The sequence below is a fragment of the Mobula birostris genome, chromosome 22 (assembly GCF_030028105.1).
Source record: "Mobula birostris isolate sMobBir1 chromosome 22, sMobBir1.hap1, whole genome shotgun sequence".
Classification (NCBI taxonomy): Eukaryota; Metazoa; Chordata; class Chondrichthyes; order Myliobatiformes; family Myliobatidae; genus Mobula; species Mobula birostris.
Genome location: NC_092391.1, coordinates 25,128,012 through 25,146,438, shown reverse-complemented (window position 1 = coordinate 25,146,438; position 18,427 = coordinate 25,128,012). Strand labels below are relative to the sequence as shown.

Below are 18,427 nucleotides of genomic sequence, written 5' to 3'. Positions count from 1 at the left end.
CTGAGTAAATAGTCTGGGACCAGGGGACAAAATATGAATTTAAGGAGTAGTTCATCTAAGACTAAGAAATTACTTCCTTTAAGTGCAACGGTGAATTCTCTGGATGTTCGGTCATTATGTTCATTCAAAACAGTGATCGATAAATCAAAGGAACAGGAAGGAATATAGGTGTAGTGCTGGAAAATGTCTCTGGCATTGAAGAAGAACCCACATCTTCAATGCCAAGGAAGGCTTGTGGGAGTGGGAGAGGGATAAAGTTCTTCTGCTTCTATTTCTTCTGTTCTCTTGTCCCAACTCTGTTTTAGATACAGGAGCAATATTTCTGAAGAAGGCCAAGGCAGTTTTTTCCTCTGTCCTTTATCTCTCAGCTGAAATCATGATAAAATATATTTTTGATATTATTATACTGTTTATGCAACCTTGATGTGTGCAAAATGGGCGCCCGTTTTCTAAGTTATGAAAGCAGTTAATTGGCTGCAAACTGCAAGATAGAACTGCTAGTGGCTGTAAAAAAAAAGCTCCATATGAATGCCTGTTTCTCTTGAACTGTTCAAAGAAAACAACATATACAACCTTGGAAAGAGTGATATAATTATTGCCATGTGATTTTATCCCAAAAGCAGTAGGTGGATTGGAATCCTCCAACCAGTAGAGGGTGGAGGAGGTAATTGTCTGAGGCTTTTAAAATGCGATGTGTTTTCGCTTTAGGACACTTAAATGTAAGTTGTAAAAAGGCTACAGTTAGTGGGAGGAGAATTAAAACTATTTGCTGCAACGTAGGTCCTAGGGAAACTTTAAATAATTTGCTGCGAAGGCGATTCAAAATATTTATCTTAGAAAGAAGGATTTTCTTGTGGCAGCATTTACTGTTTTTTTTCCCCCATTAGGTGGGCCGAGGTGGGAAGCGGCCTGTAGGATGTGGCTGATGCTGGTGCCACTGCTGCTGGTGTCGGCCTCTGCCGTGAGCGGCCACAACGTCAGCGAAGGGAAGGAAGAGGACTCCAAAGACGAGCTCTTGCTCTGCAGGTCGTGCGGTTACGAGGTAGCTGCCAGTCGGGACCTTAAATTCGTGGCTAGTCCCTTGGCTTTGGCTCTGAAGAACGGCACATTGATCGGAGAGCACAGGGTTCCAGTGCAACTCTTTCAGAACCCACAGGGCTATCGTTTCCAGGTGCTCACTTTCAAGAGAGCCGTTGTCCACAAGCATTGGCCGGCAGATGAACAGTTTTCCTGGTTTCCAGGATACTCTTGGACATTAGCAACGTGTCCCAGATGTCACAGCCACTTAGGCAAGAAGCTTGTGTTTACTTATAGAGCTGTACAGCGCTTTAAAATTATGCAGTTATTAAAAATGTTTTACGTTAATTGGTAATTAATCGGTTGCCGTTATCAGTAGCTATTATTAACGCTATTAATTTTGCACCTGGGCGTACACTTGGTGGTAATGTTCGTTTCTAAATGCCCTTGAGAATGTGGTGTTTTTGTAGGGAGTTTCGGTTGATAGAATTTAAAGAAGCTCTGCCAAATACGAGACATGCTGCCGGAGGTATATGCTGTGCTAATTAAGCGGGTTGTTTCGTTTTGAATTCTGTCCAGTTGCTTGTGATTTCGAATTGCAAGTCTTCCATTAGATTCCTGGTTTTGTTTTAAGGTGTTAAAAGAACGATGAAGATTTGTTCCTGGCAGAACACTCAACATCTGAGCCCACGCTATTTTTCTTGTCCTGTTTAAATTTGTGGGGAATTTTGTTATTTTAGGATGGGATTTCGTTGGAGACAGAAACCATCTCATTCTGTCTATGTAAATATTTCTGAGAGGTAGTATTTGTAAACGTTGAGAGTTTCTAGAGGAGAGAAAGTGTTAGAATAAATGGGGGTTTCTCATTCTGAAAGCATGTTAGTGAAGTGCTTCAAAGATCATGCCTTGACCCACAGTTTATTTATTTTTTAATTTAATGACCCAGAGAAATTTTTCAGGTTTGCTGATGACGCTGTTAACATGCTGATATGATATTTCCATTCTGCAACAGGATACAGACTGAAAGTAAAAACTTGGCAAATTGAGGCTTCAAATGGAATTAAAAACAACTTATTTTGTAAATAAGTGAAATATAGGGAGATCTGGGTGGTTTTCTACATAAATATCAAAATGTTGACATGTAGTGTAGCAGGGAGTTGCAGTTGTACAGGGTGGGGCCACACCTGGAGATTTTGTCTATTTATTTAAATGATATATTTAAAGTAAATAAATATTATACTGGTGTTGAAAGCAGTCCTAAAAAATGTTTACTGGGCTAATTCCTGGATGGACGGGTTGTCCACTGCAAGTTATTTAAATAATTGTGTTTTGAAACATGAGGAATAACATTATTGAAAGACAATTCTAGGGTGGGCATAACAAGATCGATGAGAAATTTACATTAGTGCAAGGGTCTCAAGTGGGTATGATTATACAAAAAGGAGTTATTTAAAGGAATTTCTTGCAGATAGGTGAATCTCTTCCTCAACACTGGAGAGCTATGGAAGTAAGATCATTGATGTTAATTAAAGAGGAGTCAGATATATTTTTGAAAGACTGGGGAATAGCACTGAAGAGGAACTGACATTTGGAGCAACTAATTTTTACATAGACTATAGAACGGTATAGCACTGTACAGGCCCTTGGGCCCATGGTGTTGTGCTGATCCTTTTACCTAATCCAAGATCAATCTAACCCTTTCTTCCCATATAGTCCGCATTTCTCTTTCATTAATGTGCTTATCTAAGAGTCTTTTACTCACTAACCCATCTGGCGCACCCAGAAGAAAGCCATGTCAGTACAGGGAGATTGTACAAGTCCTTACAGACAGCACATTGTATTGAACTTCAATTGCTGGAGCTTTAAGGCATTACTTTAGCTGCTATGCTAAAATGCTGCTATTAATCATATTGAATAGGTGGGCGGGCAGGTTCTTTTTTTAGGAATGTAATTCACATAAAGTTGTCTTTTTTGAGACAGCCTTTGGGATGTGCTTATACTTTGTGGATTATAGATTGCTGATGATGCCAATGTAGGAACCACAGATAGGACGGGTGTTTTTTTTTTTGACATTGTGCTCTTCTGAGAGAAGGAGAATCACAGCCAGTAGAGTTCGTGCCTTGTAGGTCTGGTTACCCAAATCTCTGATGTGTTGAGTTTGCATGTTCTCCCTCTGATCTCATAGGTTTCCTTCCTCATGCCAGAGATGTGAGTTAGTAGGTTAATTGGTCATAGATGGGTTATATAATTAGAACATAGAAAACCTACAGCACAATACAGGCCCTTCGGCCCACAGTGCTGTGCCAAACGTACTTACTTTAGTAATTACATAGGGTTACCCATAGCCTTCTATTTTTCTAAGCTCCATGTACTGAGATTCTGACAGGCTGTATCACTGTCTAGTATTTTGGGGGGGGGGGCGCTACTGCACAGGACCGGAAGAAGCTGCAGAGGGTTGTAAATTTAGTCGGTTCTATCTTGGGTATTGGCTTACTAAGCACCCAGGACAAAAAAAAAGCTACTATTCCCGCTAGAATTATGCAGGTCAGGTCAGGTCAGGAATTCTCAAATTCATTGGCCTTTGACAACCAGTAAAATATGTTTTGTTGTCCAGGAAATAACTGCTCAAATTCCAAGTATGGGCTACAGGAACAGGAATTGCAGATATTACACTGAAAAATTACCCAGCTTTCTACAGGAGACGGAGATTGCTTCTAATTGATGGGAATGTGAGAATAGGTTATGAGGAAAGTTTTTGGGGAATGAAGTTGTTTTGTAAAGTGACAAATAGCTCCTATGTGGTAAGGAAATGAGGAAATATACTTGAATTAGGGATTCAAGGTTGTGGAAACTATCCTGTTTCTTATCCACTTTGGGCCACAGATTCGCAGGAGTGAATAAAGGTGTTGCCTTTTTTCAATAATCCTTTGAATGTATTCTTTAATTTCTTTTTGATTACTTGATAAACTTTTCCTGAGACAAGTCAAAATAGTCTATTTCAAGAGTAGTGCCAGATCTCTGAACTTGTGTAACTGGGGCCATGGTGATGGTGGGGGGGTTTGGTACTTATGTATTTAATTTAGAAACAGTGCAGAATAGGGCCTTCAAGTGGCACAATCAGCAAACCCCTATTTAACCCTAGATCAATTTGTGTTTTTTTGTGAATTGAGGATTTTGTGAAGAAAGTATTGGTAGTATCTTCTCATTGTCTTGAATTTTAAAAGTAATACATATCCCAAGTGTACTGTGTGAAAGGGTTCACAGTTGCCTGATTGAGTTTTGTACCAATTCTGGTCTTGACCTTAAAGTAACTGTTTTCTGAAATGGTTTGCAGTGTATGCTGTATTAAAGGTGATGGTGAATTTCATTGTTTGCCTTTTGGGGTATGGAAGATCTATGTTTATATCTGTAAGTTTTCAAGTTTGCTCATCTCACGTTTCAAGAACGATTTTGTCCAACACTGGCTGCTTGTATATTCTAAGTCTTTGCCCCTGTGAGAGGTAGTAATCCTTGTACCTGCCTAGGGTTAAACTCTGGAAATTCCTCCTCACCTTCTTTGACCCTAAATGAGTCCTGATAAGGGTTTCAGTCCAAAATGTCGACTGTTTATTCCTTTTACATGCTGCTTAGCCTGCTGAGTTCCCTTAGCATTTTGTGTTATTTGTAGTTTTTTTTTTTATGTAGGTCATCACAGAAAAGTACTGGCCCTTCTGCCCCTAATGTTGTGCTGACCTTTAACCTACTAAGATCAATCTAACCCTTCCCTCCTACATAGTCTTTCATGCTTCTATCATCCATGTTCCTACCTGTTTCTTATGTGCCCCTAACTTATTTGCCTCTACCACCACCCCTGACAGGGCATACTACTGACTACCAGCTACTCTGAATAAAACTAACTTCTGACCATTCACCTCTAATTTCCTCATCTAAAAAGTTATGCCTGGTTGTATTAGCCATATCTGCCTGGGAAAAGGTCTCTGGCTGTCCACAGAATATATCCCTCAAGTCACCTCACAACCTCCTTCATTCCAAAGAGAAAAGCCCTAGCTTGCTCAACCTATCTGCATAGGACATGCCCTTTAGTCCAGGCAACATCCTGGTAATCTCCTCTGCACCCTCTCCAGAGCTTCCACATCCTTCCTATAATGAGGTGAGCAGAACTGAACCCAATATTGTGTGATCTAACCAGGGTTTTAAAGAATGGGAATGTTATCTCGCAGCTCTTGAACTCAATCCCTCAACTAATAAAAATGAACACACCATAAACAAGCATCTCAACTTGTGTGGCAACGTTGAGGGATTTATGGACTGGACCTTAAAACCCTTCTATTGCTTCATGGCTAAAAATTATATTTTCCAAGATGAATCACTTCAAACTTTTCTGGGTTGAACTTCATCTGCCACTTCTCAGCTCAACTCAGATCCTGCTGCAACCTACAACCCTCTACCCTATCTACAACTCCACCAGCCTTTGTGTTAGCTGCAAATGTACTAACCACTTCAAATGCATCCTTTACATTTAAAAAAAAATCAGCAGGGGACCCAGAAGATCCCTGCGAACAACACTTGTCACCAACCTCCAAGCAGAATTTACTCATCTACCACCACCCTGTTTCTTCTACACAGCCAAGTTTCCCTAGATATCATACTTTGACTTTATAAATGAGCCTAAAGGGAACCTTACCAAATATCTTACTAGAATTCATATACACCACACAATTTGTTCTACCTTCGTCAATGTGTATTATATTCTCAAAGAATTCAGTCAGGCTCATAAGGCATCACCTGTCTTTCAAATTCATTGTTACCAAGCCACCTTTTATGTTTAGGCCTTGTCCTGGTTTAAACTTTTGTTTATGAAAATGCAAAACATTGGGGAACTCTGTTGTTGCTATTATATAATGTCTTTCTTGGAAAAAGGCTAAGACTAATCACATTTATGGACTGTTTTTGTTTTTATTAGGGTGGTCTTTTCAGCCTGATATCTGGCCTCTGTACATTACAGATGAAGAATTTGAAGAATCTGAAGAGACATTTATTGCCTTGATTATGGACAGACTTCTACAAGAGAACTTTGCTGCTACACTTCTCATGGTGCCCAAGTCTTATCAAAGATAAAATCAATGTTATTTTATAATAAATTTTAATTGTGGAGTAAATTACCTTTCACAGGGTGCATACTCATTATTCAAACATTGATTGTTCAAAATTATCAAAAGTACATATGTCATGTACAACCCTGAGATCCACTGTCTTATGGGCATTCATAGTTAATGCAAACAAAAATATAGAACATGCAGAGTCCTTGAAAGTGAGTCCAGTCCATAGCATATGGGAATAGGTCAGTGAAGCATTGACAACTTTTAATATAATAGCAATGTTTTAAAATCATTGTTTCTGCTTGCCTGCAGGCTCTGGCTTGGAAGTGACACCCTGTGGTGTACTGCTTTATCAAATTTCTATATTTTAAAAAGACTGTCTATTGCATGTGTTTAAGGCTATAAAATAAACAATTATCCTACCACTACCAATGATGGTGATTCAAAATCTTCTGAGTTGAAAATGCCTTCATTTTGTTTCCAATACAGTATCTCCAGTTTTGTCAAATTTTCACTTACTGTAACCTGACAAACACCCAAAAGTTAATGACAGGCAAATAACATTACTGATTTGAACACTTTCTGCATATTTATTAATGGCTTATTAGCTGCCATAGACTTGATTCTGCTTGTGACCTAATTTGAAAGTACATCAGAATCCTCGAGTCCAAAACAAGTCTTTCTAGTATTACCCTTTATTTGGTACTGCAGAGTTCAACTTACTGTTTTTGAATCAACACTAGATATTTAGATAAATTTCAAATGGTATAGTCCCACACCAGAAGTTAGGTAAAGAAGACAGCCAAGGATCAATTCTGGTGAGCCTTTATTCCCTCAAGTCTAGTAGATTTCTATACTATTCCAAGTATGCCTTCGAGGGATTGCCTTACTTGGAACATGGGATATTCAATGTTCAAAACTGAAACCTAAACAAAGTTAACAGGAAGAACATTGCTTGGTGGCACTACGCTGTAAGTTTCTATGATATTCTACATTTTACTCTTACTCTTGTCTTAAAGTCTACAGATTTCAAAATATGGCAGTACATGATTGTACTTTACATCTAAACCAATGCACACCAGTTTCAAGGCATGTGAGATCATTATATCACATTACTTGGGTTTATTTCCTTCATGAATGTGGAGAGATTCCTTGTTTTAACAGCAAAAGCCTATACATAGGCCAATTCCAAAGTAACCAGACTTCAGATACCTCATGAAACAGCAGATCATTACAGTCTAAATCACTCGAAATATTAAACTACTTATAATAGCAATGCTAAAAATCAGATGAATAATCCTTGATACAGTAAAGACAATGTACAGCACTGTGGCAAAACATGTATACAAAGTTTATTGATAACATGACAGATGAGAATCATTTGTTTTAAAAAAACAAGCTTTAAAGATGAAGTCACGACACCTCAGATTGCCACATGAAACAAACCCCAGTACATGGGTGTCTATAAACCAGAGGAACATTCCAAAATATTGTTTAAACACCTTCCTCTCCAGAACATTTAAGCAAAAAGATGGTGCAGCCATGTCCAATGCTAGGACAGATAATGTAAACAAAATTTCTGAAAAATCTAGACAACTCTAGATATCAGTAGATTGTATACCATCTATTATTAAAAGCCCTCAGGACCATCAACTTTTCAGCGCAAGGAACCATATACCTTATGCTTACATTGCTGGTGGTAGAATTATTATCCATTCCTTTAATTTTCCAAATGAAACCAAATGGTGTGATTGGTAACCACAATTATCCATCACCAGTGGAGTAGCAAGACTTCAACAGAAGGACTCTTGGGAATATGGATATCCTTGGTGGAAAAACATGCCAATGAATAATACTTAAGACATACAAAACACCAGCAGAAATCTGATTTGCACCCATGAAACTATCATTAGCTGCTCTGGTTATATTGTAGTCTAGTGGATTACTGAACAGATGTTATGAAGTTTGTTGCAGTACCAATGACTAAGGATATGTAATTTGCAGAATAAATATACAAAGCCAATTTAGGGCACCATTCTGGCTAGATTTAGAACAAGGCAGCATGTGTGCTGTAGCATTATATAATGGCCTATTTTCTAGCTGGTAATGCAAGTGATATTATTTCCCTCAAAAATTAACTGATGAGACTGAAAAATTCCTACTGAGAAAAATCAAATAGGTGGGATAGGATTAATGAAACAATACTTTGGCCACAATGAAAAATGCAATTTAACAAAACTGCATAAATCAGGATTTATGGAATTGGGACAAGTTTATGAAACACAGAACAGCTGTAATCAGAGGTCAACCTTTTCACTGCACAATAGCAATTCAAAATGGTTATAACTCAATACAAAGCAAACTTGACCAGGACAATGGAATAGCAACAGGAATAACAAGTAACTTGAGGTACTTGTATCCTGACTTTTAATAACTGAGCTCCCACTGTTGTAACACTAAAGGACAACTAATCCGAAAGAAAATCAAAATTGAATATTAGCACTTATCACCAGAAACAAAACAATTTAAGAGTGCATCAAATCCAGCGTACAATTTGAATTCAAAAAAATCAAGCCCAATTGAGGTTCAAATAATTATATACAATAATCTATAAACTGGAGCTAATTGCACAGTTGGCATAGTACCCATGGCAGATTCTAGATCAAGAAAACTGTCAGATGCATAACTATTGGCAAGACAACATACAACTTACAAATTTAACTACAAGACAAAAGAAAAATCTTGGAAGAGAAAGACCATTTATTAGCTAACTGTCCAATGCAAAATGTGGTAATCAAACTTGCAATGTAGCATTGGACCCAACTGATTGAAGGAAATGCCAAGTTGTAAACTGATTTGTTTTAGTTACAATCTCGTCTATTAAATACAGAAAAGGTATCTAAATACAAACATATGGGTTGTTTACACATTTTGAACATAAACCAGGCTAGAAACACTAAGTATACAATAGTAGGCCTGAATACATTAATTACCCTTTTTGAGCCTATATTGCATTAAAACAAATTGCAATTTAAATCAGTATCAAATTGCAATTAACACCAAAAAAATAGCACTGGGCCCATGACTTGTTTTCAACTTTGCTCATTTAGACTAAGACTTTCATTACTTGGCTGATTATAACAGAGTAGAGAATTAACGATGCAAAAATTAATTTAGAACCACCACTTTTGAAACAAGCAATTTTTATGGTATTCATTAGATACTACTTCAGATCTATAGAATTTCCTCAAACATTTAAAATAACTATTTATGACCGAAAACAAGCCCTCAAAACATTCCAGGTGAAAAGTAAACTCACCACACACATTTTGTGTACACATTTAGTTTTATTGTAACAAAGCAACTTGTACACTTTTAACGTTTAAAACTGAGCAATTTTCCTTTCCAGTGAAACAAAAAATTACATTAGAGAATGTAGATTCCAATAAGATTCTACAGGTTGTCACCATCTGCTGTGGGGCTCAAATCGATTAATATTTAAAAGTGTTGGCTTTGGTTGCACGGGATGTTGTAAAAATATACAATGCATCAACGTGCTAAGTACAGCCATGTCCTCAAAATACCCAACAAACCCACCCTTTAGAACCCAACCATCTGCATCTACCCCAGGCGCTTCAATCACACCCCAATTTGTTACAAGAGAGAAGGAAACAAGGACGATGGTAACTGCCATTTGTCCACATCACATGGAAACACAGTGTAATCTCTGGGCCAGAACTGGTAAGAAAAAAGCCTATTCAAAATTATCTATGGTCACAGCACAAAAGGTAGAGAGAAGTTCTGGGCTTCCAACAGAGGGAATTTGTCAGTGGTGGGGTTAAAATAAAAAGTAAAAAAAATACAAAGCACATTACTATGGAGGTCTGTGTGCTGATCATCTGGTTAGAGGACAATTCATCAGTTCATGGAAAATGGCAGAAAGAGATTGCCACTGTTGTTTGCGCATGTAACTCATCCCAATTGTGTATATGGTTTAAGGACCTCAGGAGAACAAGGAAACTGAGCACAAAAAGACAGCAACTTGCTCCCAGGGACTAAAGAAAAAAAAAAGTAGGGGGAGGTGGTGAATGTCAACAGCAAACAAATCAGTCATCTTCTCCTTCCTCCTCCTAAAAAGAAAAGGGACAAAGGTCAGTGACAATGTCTAAAATTATTTTCCAAGAACAATTGATAATTGAAAACCACAGGAATCATGCAACAATCAGTAGATATTTAATACTTTTATTTAGAAAATTGACCATAACCTACTTAAAGTTCCTACAAGATACGTTAGCAAGTAATCATATAATGGTTAAATGACACTCAAAATCTGGATTTTGTATTCATTACCCAAACTAGCCTGCCGTATAAAAATTATAGACTGTACATTTCAAACAGAAGCAACTGCTCTAACCTCTGCTTCTTCCCCTTCTTCCTCTTCCTCCTCATCTTCTTCTTCATCTTCATCACCCTCTTCATCAATGTCCTCCAAACCCTCCTCTTCTTCCTCATCTTCATCTTCTTCTTCACCGTCCCCTTCTTCATCTTCCATATCTGGAACCTGGGAACACATCATCATTGTCAATAATGGGGCAACACTGGATGACATGAAGCTACAAAGTGAAATAAAGCAAAGCTGTTGCAGCAAACTTAGATTTCAATAAGTGTATATACTGATAAACAATGAATATTCAAATACCAGCTTACTACTGACATGGGATGGCATTTAATCAGTAAATTCAATCACAAAGGAAACTGGAGAATTTAAGTTTTATCTAGAATATGAAACTAACATCAACTATGGCAACAATTCAGTAAAACAACCCAAACAGCTCTATCCAGGATATTCTTAGTCTGGCCTAGTTGAAAACCTAGATCCTCAACTAACTCAAACAGCTTTCAGCGCATTTAGATAATACAGCAAATGCCAGAATTACAATTGACTACATCCAGTGAATGAAACTAAATTAGCTTCAGAAAAATTAACATAATACCATCCCATGTTCCTAGATAGAAAGTAAATTTAAAATCAATCCAGTCAAAACCAGACCATTTTGGGCCACTTTTGATCAAAAACTAGAACTGAATTTCCTACAACTGCTGATAAAGCTAGACTTCTTAAACGATTAAGAGCAGCAATCAAAACATACAAACTGACAAAAAATAAAATGCACTCACTAAATAGTACTGCAAGGGGTTCGGCCAGATGTCATCCTTGATAACCTCTCCGAGTTCATCTGCACCAGCATCTGAGTGATCAGTAAACCAGGTGAAAAAGCTTTCTGGCTCTTCATGTTGCCGCTTCCTGCCCACTTTGGTTTGTGACTGGCTGGAGCGCTTTGTCAGGTCCTTAAAGGTAACATGAATATATTATAGACAACCCATTGCATTAAGGTCAGCAAGGGAATTTAAAATACAACACTGGCGATACGAAGGAGCTCAGTTATCTCATTATTCTCAAGTGAAAAATTAAGGATAAGTTTAATTCAGCACAATGACAAAGATGTAGAGAAAACCAAAGGGTTTCAACATGAATAATACCACTATATCATATTACAAGATCTGCTCTTAAGCTTTTGTCATGATCTATTATCTGGAAGGGGAAAGAAAAACTGCTGCCATATATTTAAAATCAATACTATAGAAGAGAATAAAAAGTCAAAGCTAAATTTAACAATCTTGAAGACAATTTTGTACCTCTCTAGCAACAATGCTAAAGATTTAAAAATAACTGCTTAGTAAACAGGGAAAAACAGAAAAAAAATCTTATAAGCACTCTACCTAGATACATCTTAGCAACATTAAAATTATAGAATGAAGCAATTACTGATCTAATTTTAAGCTGCTAACAGTAGGAATCCAAAGGCCAAAAGAGCCAATTCTATGCTGTATCTCAATAAATTAAAATTTATTGGACTGGACCTTAAACCGTGAAAATGACAAGTCACATCTCCTGTAGTCTCGGGTAGTATAGAAATGGGAAACATTTTTTAAGCCTGATATTTGCCTTAGACGGTGGCCAATTCCTGAAAATTTTACACTTTGGCTCCATAATACTTTATCTTTCATAAGTTTATTAAATAGTCAATTGTCCTCATCCTAACAGTCTTTCCCTTTAGTTGTAGATGGTAAATGGAACAAGTGTTCCACACCGCGCCCCCCCCCCGCCGCTTTTAAAAAAAAAGGACTTTGACATCATCTTGCAATTAATACAAATCTGGATACTTTCAAAGCCAATAATATGAAAATATTGATCTATTAAATTACTAAAGCATCCATGATAATACAGGAGCACTGTTTCCCTTTTTGCAAGTTTTCCCACCTTTTTTGGCACTGTATGCTGTTAGACTTTATCTATTGGTCAGCCTTACCTTTCCTGGTTTCCATTTGATTTCTGTTGATTTTGAAGATGGATCTCCATTTTCATTCAGATGAAACTCTTTGGACAGAACTTTATTATCAAAGTACGGGTTCTCATCAAAATACTGAAAACAAAAGCCATCTATTAGATTTCTTCCAATGTTAATACAAGAGAAAAATTTTGAACCAAAAGAAAACCGGGGCAAGAGTAAAACAAAAATCACCCTGCACAAAATGATAGCAACTACCCACGAGATGAGTCAAGATTACTTTAAGGAAAAGCTACACAAAAAATTCTAAATATTTGCATCAGCTTTATTGAAACTGCAATTTCACAAAATGTTAGCTGCAAATGCAAATTGGTTTTACTGGGAAAATGTCACATCAACACAGAAAAATCAAATCTGCTTGAACTTGCACAGAAATCATAATTATACATAGCAATTTAAATCTTCTTCCAGTTTTGAACTTACAACAGGCTAAATAACCACTACCTCACTTAGGTCAATTACCCAACTTTTCAGAGCACATAATTAAGCTGAACTTGTCCATCACAACAGTGAATGTGTACCATCACCCCCCCCCCACCCCAAATACCACCCTTTAGAGTTTGTGATTCAGAGCAATCAGACAAAACAGACTGGCCAGCAATGAATGTGAGGTACCAGTGTAGTATTAAACAGGATATCCATATCTCTGGGATCTCTTTGTATCATCCAAGCTCTAGGTATTAATTTATTCCTAACTATAAATCAAATATGGATTTATAACTCCATTCTATTTACAAGTTTAAGAAATATTCATTGGCCGCTAGAGAAATAAGGTTAAATGCATTAAGTACAGCATCTTACTATAAAACAGAGCATAACAATTACAATTGGTAGGTAAAAACACAACATCCACATAGATTGCGTGTTTAAACCATATGCTGTTTCCACACATTATAATAAAGATTTATGTACGTTATGATTATAAACTACAAGTTATTTTACAATTGATTGATATACTTACAAAATCTATTCTATAACCTGATTTGATATCTTCGAATTCTGTCACTTCCACTCTTGTCAGATAATGCAGTGCCTCTTCATCCTCTTCTCCCAGAAGTGCAGATACTGGAAACAAAATAGCAAATTTTAAGTTTAACCCAGTCATAGAATTTATTAATACTTAGTAATAAAGGTATAAAAAACACCATCAAAGGATTTCAGTTCAATGTGAAGTGTCAAAACACTAAGTGGCTCACTTATGAGAAAATAGCAGTATACGTAAGATGCTGAATTCAGAGCACAAAATAAAAAAGGAAACACATTAACATGCATCCATGGACAAAATAATTTGTACATGTCAAAATTCCTCTAATAATTAAGTCAGCAAGTCAGAGGTCCACAATCAACATTTTTCAAATACATCTCTTGGTTGTCACAGATCCTTATTCTACTCAACTACAGGAATTTCCCACAGTACAAATGGACATTGGTGAAAGGCAAATACATTTATTCATACAATTTCAAACACTGTTGGATAAGCAGTAACTGTATTACAAATAATTACATATTAACAATCTAGAGCAATAACGTGTTACATTAAAAACAAAATTAAACTACCCACTTTGCCAAAAAAAGCTGAATTGGGCATCAATTTTAGCTCCCCCCCCCCAACAAAAAGTCTTTGTGAATTAGAAAGGAAATATGATTCCCAGAGATCCTCCCCTTCAGGGATGCAATGGAGCAAGACAGAAGATAAAAATTTCAGCTGTGGAAACCCCCCACTTTGCTATACACCCCAATTTACATATAGACTCAAGCTGCCACCAAATTTTACCGCAGAATTATAAAAATTTTCACAGAATCCTGTCCATGAAGCAAGGTGTTTACTTTATGGGATTGCACCAGGCATTATCAATAATGAGAAAACAATCAATTTTATACAGATACCCACCACAGGAATATTTAGGTGGGTAAAAATTGAATAGGTGATGGATAGATCTACTCTAAATCTTCCCAAATGTTAAAACTGGAATTAAGTTTAGATTTAAAGCAGAAATGAACTTAACTTGTCTTTGTAATTACTACCACATTTAACCCAGTTGTAAAAACAATACATAACAAACTTGGAAAGAGTTGGCATCAAGTTATAATCATTTATTATATGATTCTATGCCAAAGGCCACAAAAAAGCTACAACCTAGCTTGGGAAACAATTTTTGACCACAGAAGCAGCATAATCCACTGAAGCTCTAGCCCCACACAAATACCAAATACTCAGTGCTTCAAATTGTAAGTGCAGTAAGCCACACCATTTTAATTACAATGTGCAATAAACAATGGCTCCCTCCAGGGGTCACCATTAAGGAGAGCCACCTCTTGGCAAGTAATAATAATTACAAAAGCTATAAAGTTCAGTTTATCAACATATCGTAGCCTTAAAGTATTACACTAATTAGACAGTTACAAAGACTATACTGCTCAGTTGAACATAGTACTTTCAGCAAAACATGAAAATTTCATTTTCACAAGACAACCCATCTTCAAATAAATGTCCTATTTAATGACCTTCCAGAGTTTGACCACCAAAATTCACTTCATTTTACTGCTTACCTTGTGGATGGTTGACAAACGTGGTCACCCAAAAATTGGGGATTTTGGCAATGAGTTCTGACCGCTTCTGGAAATATGGCTGGCGTAGCTTGTTGTATTTTTGCTCTACTTTCAAAATTTCCTCACTTGCCTGTTCATTCAGCCTAAGCAAAAATAGGTTTAAAAACAGTCACAATTATTAGTAGCCTATTGAATATTACATTTGAGGCAAAAAGTAAAAAAGACAAAGAGTTCAAGATATACAATTTACCACACTTCTGTTCACAATCCAGCATGCATTGCTAAAGGTCTCTCCAAAAAAAAAGTGAAGCCAGATGAACAATTAGTTGCCAAAATCATAAGTCAACATAAATTATACTGACCTCTTCCAAGACAGCAAATTATCCACTGAAATACAAGCTCTATAACTCTCCTCTCACTTACACCACTACTATTTCACCACTCCCCCCTTGTAACCTTTCAAATGAGTGCTAACTAATAATCCACAAACCTGATTGCCTACTTAAATTGAATATAGCCATATAACCCAAGTTTCTTCATATTGGATTTTTGCTCATTTTAAATAGTAATGTACCAATTTTCCAATTCAGCAAATTGAGAGATGCATTAAAAAATCTCAACTAAAATGCCAAGCAAACTCTAGAAGTATTTGGTTACAAAATGATGGGGTGTTATGTTTAGCTGCAGCCACAGAGTAATAATTAATTCACAACTACAGCGCAGGTCTGCACAAACTTTAGAAGTACAAACAAAATTCAATCAGGGCAAGTAGGGGACTACAGCGAGTTAGCTGTAATGGGCAACTTCAATAAATTTAAAGAGGGCAATTTTTATAAAAAGGGCAACATCAGTTTTTAAACAAGCCAAGCGAATATCTCCCAATAAACTAAAAGATCAAGGCACAATTTTGGATTTGGATCAGAAATTAACTATTCAGAGGGAATCCAAATGTGAAGCTGACCACCTGCAAATAGTGTCAGCATTGAAAAACTCAGAATATCCTTTATAAAACTAAAAATAACTTTAATAAGTACATCTACAATAGCAGCAATTTATTATCAATATGTACAGCAATTCTTTAAAAATCAGCAAAAAATTAAATAAGAGATTTTCTATTAATTTGATAGACTTGAAAGCAATTTTACAAAGTCTCATCATCAGAATCAAATTAAGCAGAGGAAATATTTTCAAACAATGATGCTGTCTGATGCTAAACCAGACATTTGCTCCATGGAGCTAAAATGCAAAGTTACAGAAATTATTTAACCTTACCTGTCTATTTCATTTTGTACTTCATCAATGTGTTCAATGGCTTCCTGTTGCTCTTTTTCTACAAGCAAAGTTTCATGTTTTAAAATTATTTAAATAAAAAAATCACAACATTAGCAAGTATTTTAAAAATCTTAATCGCTTAATAATTCTAAATGATGCAGCTACATGAAAAACTTCTCTGAAAAGCGTCATCTTAAAGCATGCTGCCTTTCAAATACAAGTCAATGCCACACTCAATCTTGTGCTGAAAGCAGTAAACTTCATTATGCATCAAAGGTCATGAACTTATGTTTAAAAAGAATTACATTAAATCTTAGAAAGCAATGGGCAAGCTTCAAAGGAACAAACACTCACTTAATGAACTTCGTAGAAAACATTCCAGAATTTAATAGAAAACCAGAAGTAAATTTAGTTAAATGGCTCTAGATTACCCTCAAGGAATATACTCAACGAGCTCTCTCTATTTATCACACTTCTCAACTAGAACCGGAAAAATTAGCGATAGAACATGGCATTCACAAATAGATGCCCGATTCACATTGCTCCAAAACTCCTCCTCCATCCTAATCGGACCTCAGCTATAACGAATCTAAACCAAGAAACGTCAACAATTCGCCAACGACCCACGTTTCAGTGCCGCTTCCCTTTGTGTTGAATGAACCCCTGCTAAATTACAGGCCGCGTGGTTCCTACCCAAAGGAAGTCACTACTTCGATGGCTCTACAGAACAAAATAAATCAATTGTAACGAAAAACTGCCGAAACATGCATATTATTTACGATAGGTTCATTTGTGCTATCACACGATTTTTACGATTTTGATTTATGTATTCAATTCCCCCGTTTCATAATGGTTGAAATAAAACTCTGGAAATAAATTTGACTTTTAGGCGGATTTTATTTCCGAGAATACGTCTCAGAAGCACACAAACCACCAATTTTAAAAGGAAAATATGCAAGTCTTAAAACCAAAGCGGAGCTCAATAAAATTAATCTCTACAAATACCCCATGTGTGGAGTTATGGTTTGAGTAGTATTGTGGCTTTCCATTTCCGGCGCTCGCGGTTCAAATCACCTTACTCCCAACGAGCAAGAAAAAGCTAATCCCTTTAACACCAGGCCGCGTGGTTAGGCCTCTGTTCCCCAGTCGCCAGTCTCCAACCCACCCCAAGTAATGCAGATACTAGCGGGAGGCAACAGTCGGAACATCGCTCGCAGCACATTGCCCTTGCCGCTCTTGCATTCGCGTGGAGGCGGGAGTGCGTGTGTGGAGAAATGGAGCAACTCACCTCCGGCTGATGAGCAGGCCGCGGCGGCTCCGTTTCTCTTTCCTGGTATCATGGCGGCCGCCTTACACAATGAGGGAGGAGGAGGAGAGATTCTGTCTTTTTTTCTCTCCCTCTGTACGCGAGTTCATAAACATGGCGCCGGAGTGAATGAGTTACCCTCCCGCGCTGTCTTTCAGCTCCTCTCCAGCCTGACCGAGAGGGGGAGCGTGGGACCGCCATTCCGCGCATATATACACACACACACATTAATATTATACATACTCAAACAGGCCTTCACTCAACTCACAGAAGGTTCCAAACACAACTTACACAGCTTTATACACAATACATACATTTAGCAAAAAAAAATCCTGTGTCTCGAAATTACCTGAGGTCTCGTCTGCTCCATCATGGTTCGAGTTCACCTCTTTTTTACTCATCTTTGTCGCTGGGACCGACATCTTGGAAGAAGGAAAGAGGGGGAAATAAAAAAAGGAGGAAAAAAAAGATGAAAAGCTCTGACTCGCGCTTTTTTTTTAATCTTCCCTTGGTTCGGTCTCTTTTCCCCCCTCGAAGGCTCAGTGGGTCTCGCGCCTCTACCACAGTAAAAAAACGCTCGAGCCCAATAGCTCCACACGCACGCGCGCGTACACACCACAAGCGCTCCAAACTACCACGCATGCGCAGTGCGCCGCCCTTGCGCCTACATACCCTTCAGCGTTGCCTTCCATTGGCCAGTCTTGGCGGCGGCCGTGGCGGCGCGAGGGGCCACGGTGACGTCAGGAGGCATTGGGCACCAATTGGACCAGGTC

The 18,427-nt window shown here is 37.5% G+C and overlaps 2 protein-coding genes across 3 annotated transcripts; one reads left to right on the top strand and one right to left on the bottom strand.

Moving 5' to 3' along the window:
- The first annotated feature begins 661 nt into the window (after positions 1-661).
- On the top strand, positions 662-6,544 carry LOC140186288 (uncharacterized). Its single transcript, XM_072240369.1, has 3 exons — positions 662-719; positions 888-1,289; positions 5,981-6,544. The coding sequence occupies exons 1-3, from the start codon at positions 692-694 to the stop codon at positions 6,133-6,135; spliced, it is 585 nt and encodes a 194-aa protein (XP_072096470.1). The 5' UTR covers positions 662-691; the 3' UTR covers positions 6,136-6,544.
- A 902-nt stretch (positions 6,545-7,446) lies between these two features.
- setb (SET nuclear proto-oncogene b) lies at positions 7,447-18,278 on the bottom strand. 2 transcript variants are annotated; one of them, XM_072240366.1, is made up of 8 exons: positions 18,004-18,278; positions 16,349-16,406; positions 15,077-15,219; positions 13,488-13,591; positions 12,488-12,601; positions 11,295-11,465; positions 10,531-10,677; positions 7,447-10,246 (listed from the first exon to the last, which is right to left on the bottom strand). In XM_072240366.1, the coding sequence occupies exons 1-8, from the start codon at positions 18,074-18,076 to the stop codon at positions 10,223-10,225; spliced, it is 834 nt and encodes a 277-aa protein (XP_072096467.1). In that variant the 5' UTR covers positions 18,077-18,278; the 3' UTR covers positions 7,447-10,222. The 2 variants fall into 2 exon arrangements, with proteins under 2 accessions (XP_072096467.1, XP_072096469.1); XM_072240368.1 differs by lacking the exon at positions 18,004-18,278 and adding an exon at positions 17,637-17,744.
- Between the last annotated feature and the right edge of the window lie 149 nt (positions 18,279-18,427).

Coding starts and splice junctions, on each gene's coding strand:
- LOC140186288 (XM_072240369.1), top strand. CDS start 692: ATGTGTTTTCGCTTTAGGACACTTAAAT. Junction 720..887: donor TCGCTTTAGGACACTTAAAT/GTAAGTTGTAAA, acceptor TTCCCCCATTAG/GTGGGCCGAGGTGGGAAGCG. Junction 1,290..5,980: donor CAGATGTCACAGCCACTTAG/GCAAGAAGCTTG, acceptor TGTTTTTATTAG/GGTGGTCTTTTCAGCCTGAT.
- setb (XM_072240366.1), bottom strand. CDS start 18,076: ATGTCGGTCCCAGCGACAAAGATGAGTAAAAAAGAGGTGAACTCGAAC. Junction 15,220..16,348: donor GTACAAAATGAAATAGACAG/GTAAGGTTAAAT, acceptor ATTTTTGCTTAG/GCTGAATGAACAGGCAAGTG. Junction 12,602..13,487: donor CAGGTTATAGAATAGATTTT/GTAAGTATATCA, acceptor TTTTGTTTTCAG/TATTTTGATGAGAACCCGTA.